Genomic DNA, 5785 nt, shown 5'->3' with positions numbered 1-5785 from the left:
TTTCATCTCTAGGGTCTTGTTTTCTGTTTCCACTTCTGCATTTGGGTCCGTTATCGGGTCAATCTTCGGTTCATCACAAGACGCACTGGCTTAAAAAACTAGGGCCATCACACGACTAGTACCCACTAGTACCCTACTGTGAATTGATATTACGACAAGCAAAAAAAGAAACGACACAAACAAGTAACAAAACAACAAAAGAGAAGATAAAAACAAGCACAAAGTCAACGATTGTTCATGAAAACTATCAAGTGTTTATTTGTGGAGACTATCTTCACTTGGACACAACAGCTGTTCATGTTTTTGAAACTAGTTTGAGTTTTTACATGGCAACTTGCCTTTACTATTGTCCCTGTCCCACATCTCACACTGATAGCTTTTATTGTTATCCCTGTCCCACGTCGATAAAAAATACCTTTATACATTCCTTTATATTGAAAAATATTAAACTATTTGAGTGTATTGCAAAGAGGGCCCACTGGTAATGGAAACGGCCTAACCCAAATAGTGTCCAAAGCCCTGATACTAGCGGGCATTCTTTGCAATAATTCTTTTTAAAGCCCAAATTTCTGGCCCATATTGTAAACTCTATTCTTTGTCCCACATTGAATAGAAGTACAAGAGGTGTATAGTTAATATAGTTGTGGCACACCACATCTGGTCGCCATGAAGAGAGTCTCTTTGGAAGATAGTCTCCCAAACAAATGCATGGGAGACTTCCCAGTCATAGTTACTCTTTTTCGTGGCCTTATATCATTTTTGAATCTTTGGCCCGTCTTCCATACTTGGTAACTTTTTCAGCTCAGACTTCGGACCTCAAGAGTTTGGCATAATACAATTCCTCTCAGGCTTATAGTCGAGGAATACATTGCTTTGGACCTCAAGAATCCGGCACATTATAATTCCTCTTAGGCTCATAGCCGAGGAATGCATAGCTTCGGACCTCAAGAGTCCAGCACAATACAATTCCTCGCAAGTTCATAACCGAGGAATCGCTTCAGACCTCAAGAGTCCGGCACAATACAATTCCTCTTAGGCTCATAGCGAAGGAACATATCGCTTCAAGCCTCAAGAGTCCGGCATAGTACAATTCCTCTCTGGCTCTTTGTCGAGGAACTTTAAGCTTCGGATCCCAAGTGTCTGGCTCAGCACAATTCCTCTCTGGCTCTTTGCCGAGGAACTTTAAGCTCCGGACCCCAAGAGTTCGACACAATACAATCCCTCATAGCTCATTGCCGAGGAATTCCACGCTTCAGATCCTAAGAGTCCAAAGGTAACAATAGAATATTCTTCTAAGGCATACACAACTACTAAAGAATTTAGTACCTCAGACTCCTTAGGTCTGAAGGGTCGAAACCCAGATGGGGGAGAGTATTCTTTATGGACGTTACATATTCGGGCCCCGATGTTTGGCCCAAGAATGTTAAGCTCTTTAGAAGTTTGTCCTATATCAAAATAATATTAGAAAAACGAGTATTGATATATCTACTCCATACGAATCAATGGTAAGAAGGGTTCCCTTGATAGTTAGATCGCTAGATGGGGAAACCATCCTCGGATATTAATCGAGTTGTTAAAGGGATTCCTTTTTTATCATCTTTCCTGTTTTTGCTTCAGACCACAAGGAGTACGAAGTCCTCAGGCAATGATTCTTCCTCAAAGATAGGAAAACATTACTACTTAGTAATGGTAAGAAACTCAGAAGCACTCACAGACATGCAAATCACCTCAAAATAAATTTAATCATTATAGCCCAGGAGCAAAAATATATTGTCTCAACATTCATCGGTTCAAAATAAGAAATTACACAACCCTACTTCCTTTTTGGGTCAAAAGGAGTAGAGTCGAAAGCATCAACCACATTCGGGTTGGAAGCAGTTTCTGAAGGAAGTAAAGGCCTTGGAGCTCATGGAATTGAAGAACTTGGAGCTGGATGGTCCTTTTGATGAGACTTCACCATCTTGGCAAATAACACCTTAGCTTCTTGAGCTTGTGGACCTTCAGAATAAGGGAAGGATACCTTTATATCCATATCAAAGGTATCTGGGTCCTTTAGCTTATCACTGGAGCCTTGAATAAATCCATGGCGAAATGCCTTTGCATTTGACAAGCACATAATGGCAGAGTAGTGTCCCTGCATTTGTTTCCCAACAGTGATGCAGGTACCAATCGCATCTTTCAAATGCTGGTTCTCAGCCTCCATTGCCTCCACCTTAGCTTCAGAAGCGGCCAAGCGATTCTTGTAGATGTCCCTCGCCTCAGAAGCTATCTTCGAATTCAGAATAACATTTGAAGCATTCTTTTCAGTATTGGCAAGGTCCCTTTCCAGTTTCTTAAGTGAAAGGGACTGAGCCTCAGCAGTGGCATACAGGGCCATGGTATGGTACATATTCTACATAAATAGTAGTGGTGAGAGTAATACTAAAGGAAAGTTAAACAAATATTATAGATAAGGGAAAGTATAAACCTTTATAGCATGAACTGGGGTAGATGGTAGTAGCTGGTTCAACCCCATGTTCCCAATGATTTCTTCATCCTTGGATAGCCATATCCCCTGGGCTACTGCCAAAGCTGCAGAGGGGTCAATGACTATTGAATCCCCTGAATAGAGAACTGACTTGTCAGCCTTTGAGAAGAAAGGTATCCAAGGCTCTCCAGACTCTACTTGGACATAAGCCTGAACTTCCTCATCTGAGTCAGTTTCCCCATCCTTCTTCCCCCTGCTTTTGGGGACATTTTTGCCTTTACTGGTGGAAGGAGGATTCGGCCTTGTTTTCTTAAGAGGAGGCTCATCAACCTCCTTCTCATGCTCAGTCGACCTGTTGACTACCAAAGGTTGGTCTTCAACAGCTTTCTTCTTTAGAGCTTCAGCTCTCTACTTTTCTTCCTCGGTTATTGGAAAGCTGTCAAAAGTTAGGAGTTATAGGTCCATAAGGTCTGCAGCTGTGGCACTAGAAGCGATTTCTTTGAGGTTGGAAGGGATAAGCAATTCCTCAACGGATGGGGGTTCACTCCAAACTTGTCCTTCGAGAAAGGAAAGCCTGTTCTTAGTTACAGATGAGGGAAGGTCACTGAAACAATGCCAAGAAATTCATAAGTATAACAAAAAGTTAAAACATGACATGGAAGACAACCAGAGCACTTCTTATGAAGAGAGGGAGAATACTCTATACCTAGGTTGAATTTACGAGGAATTAGGAGTTTACTCTATTGGGACACAAACCAATTCCCCCTAACAATTATCATCCTCTCCTTCCACTTCTTCTCGGAGGAAGGAAGGTCCGTACATATCCTCTGCTGCAGAGAGGAGGTAAAGTAAAAACGACTAGGCTCGGTCCCATGCTTGGAAATGGTATAAGTGATCAGCAGGTCAGTAATAGTCAAATCAAGACTCTCTAGCCTTCGACGAACCAGGAGTGTCGAGGCTATTCGAAGAAAGTTAGGGTTTACTTGAAGGGAGGCAAGACCTAACTTATTAAAGACCAGATGGTAAAAGGGGAGAAGAGGGAACAAAAGAGTGTTAAGATGCCTAATAGAGAGAAGTAACTCATTCTCTCCGACGCCTTCTCCTGAACTGAAATCAGCCGTGTTCGGATACTCAACAGTTTCTACCCCCTCAGGGATTTCAAATTCTTCCATTACCGAGTCAATGGAGAACTTGATACGTCGAATAGAGAAAATTGCCTCTCTCTATTCTTTAGTGAAGGTATTATTCAACCCAGAGGTAGACGTCTCAGCCTGAATTAAGGAATCATCTAACTGATTGGCTAAGTCATTCACAGGTTTAAAAGGATTAGAAACCCTAGGGGAGGAACCTTAATGAGAGTAGGGGAAGACGAGAGTGTGGAATTAGAGTCTTCAATTTCTATACGGTCATGAGTGAGGGGGTTACTCATGATGCAAGATCAAAGAAATGAATGAAGAACTAACCTGGTGTCATGACGAAGCAAAGAACATGAAAAGCACAATGAACGCAATGAGCGCAGTGAAGGCAAAAGCAAGCCTTGTAGAATCCCTTTAGTCAGAATGGCAACAGACACTCTTTAAACCACCTTTTGTAAAATGAACAATTGTACAACTTCAATTTCCTTTAAATTAAGAGTCGTAGTCCAATTAAAGAGGGAGTTGGGGGTAAAGTGTGGAGGGAAAAATCTCCCTCCATTAAAAGGCATCCACGTCAACAATTACATGTTTCATATCTCAATGGACTACAAAGAAGCCCAGTTTTGGTTCGGCCCAAATGAAGTAATTGCTAGCCCAAGGTCGCTGGATACCAAGCTCCCAGCCCATTAGCAAGCTTTGGCGATCTTGGGTATATCCGACCCAAGAGTCCGAGTATAGTAAAATAAGTCCTACAAAACTAAGGATTCTGCAGGAAAGGAAAGTTCTATAAAAGGAAGAGTCTAATATAGAGATAACTGTAAAAGGTTGTAATCTAATTAGTAAGGAATTGTATATATAATTAATTGGAGGACAAGCTATGCGAATTCTACCATAATTTTACCACATTATTTGTATATAAATAGAGGCCAAGACCTCTAATAAAGAATCAAACAATATACGCTTTTCTATGAATTGTTATTGTCACTTAATGTTTTATTTTGAGTGAGTTATTTAATTTCTTTTTAATTATTTCATAGAGAGAAATTTTGTGCCTACAGGACCTGTTAAGAGTACAGGTGTCTCATGAAGATCCTCTGGTCGTAAGTTTGACAGTGGCAGAATGCTTGGTGCACAGATTTCTGATCGATCCAGGGAGCAGTGCGAATGTTATGCCAAAAATAATGTTTGACCGGCTCGAGATCAAGCTAGAAAAGCTCAAGCCCATTGACAATCCATTACTGGGGTTTGATAGGAAACGAGTAGAGCCCATTGGAATGGTAGAACTATCAGTACAAGCTACTGAAAGAGTTCTACTAGAGAGCTTTATGGTCATTGATATCCATCTGTCTTGCAATCACTTGATGGGAAGAGGATGGATCAATAGGGTCCAAGGTGTCCCATCAATACTACACCAGGTGATGAGGTGTTTAAGCTCAGATGGAGTGGGGTGATTGACATTTACGGGGATTAGGTTGTAGCTAAGGAATGCTATTCCATGATAGTAAAAGCTTTTGGGAAGGGAAAAGCTCCAGCTCGGTCTGACGGTCCGAGATAGCAATTACAGGAACCTCCCCCCAAAGTGATCGGGGGGGGGGGGGGGGAGGATGAGCCTTTGGTTCTTACCGAGGAGCCCCTCATCGATGTGCAGATAGATCTTCATAAGCCAGACAGAACAACAAGGATAGGGTCAGGGCTTGCAGTGGGGGAGAAACAACAATTAATTGAGTTCCTGTCTCAGAACAAAGATGTGTTAACTTGGAGCCATTCAAATATGCCAGGGATTAGTCCCTCCGTGTCTTGTCATTCCTTTAATGTAGACCCAGACACCAAGCCTGTGAGGCAGAGTAGAGAAGATTTGCCTCGGAGTGCAATCAAATCATAGCTGATGAGATTGATCGATTGTTAGACACAGGATTCATCAGAGAAGTTCAGTACCCAGTTTGGCTCTCAAATGTAGTTGTTGTGCAGAAAAAGAATGAAAAATTGAGAGTATGTATTGATTTCACCAATCTGAACAAAGCATGCCCAAAGGATAGCTTCCCATTGCCAAAGATTAATCAAATGGTGGATGCTACTACAGGATACGAATGATTGACCTTCTTGGATGCTTACTTAAGCTATAATCAAATCCCTATAAACCCGAATGATGAAGAGAAAACTTCTTTTGTTACCGAACGGGGAA

At 41.7% G+C, this 5785-nt stretch overlaps 1 protein-coding gene across 1 annotated transcript; it reads left to right on the top strand.

Annotated features, from left to right (window-relative positions):
- The first annotated feature begins 3649 nt into the window (after positions 1-3649).
- LOC132269304 (uncharacterized) lies at positions 3650-5485 on the top strand. Its single transcript, XM_059770458.1, has 3 exons — positions 3650-3706; positions 4662-5018; positions 5252-5485. Exons 1-3 carry the CDS (start codon positions 3650-3652, stop codon positions 5483-5485), a joined length of 648 nt encoding a protein of 215 aa, XP_059626441.1.
- The last annotated feature ends 300 nt before the right edge of the window (positions 5486-5785 follow it).

The sequence above is a fragment of the Cornus florida genome, unplaced genomic scaffold (genome assembly GCF_030987335.1).
Source record: "Cornus florida cultivar Cherokee Brave unplaced genomic scaffold, ASM3098733v1 CherokeeBrave_3.0.0_Hap2_Chr01, whole genome shotgun sequence".
Taxonomy (NCBI): Eukaryota; Viridiplantae; Streptophyta; class Magnoliopsida; order Cornales; family Cornaceae; genus Cornus; species Cornus florida.
This window is presented reverse-complemented; position numbering and strand designations above follow the sequence as displayed.

What these genes read in the sequence shown, in the direction of transcription:
- LOC132269304 (XM_059770458.1), top strand. Translation starts at nt 3,650, where the DNA reads ATGGAGAACTTGATACGTCGAATAGAGAAAATTGCCTCTCTCTATTCT. An exon ending in CTCTCTATTCTTTAGTGAAG is followed by an intron (nt 3,707 to 4,661) that starts GTATTATTCAAC and finishes TTGTGCCTACAG; the next exon opens with GACCTGTTAAGAGTACAGGT. An exon ending in TCCCATCAATACTACACCAG is followed by an intron (nt 5,019 to 5,251) that starts GTGATGAGGTGT and finishes ATCGATGTGCAG; the next exon opens with ATAGATCTTCATAAGCCAGA.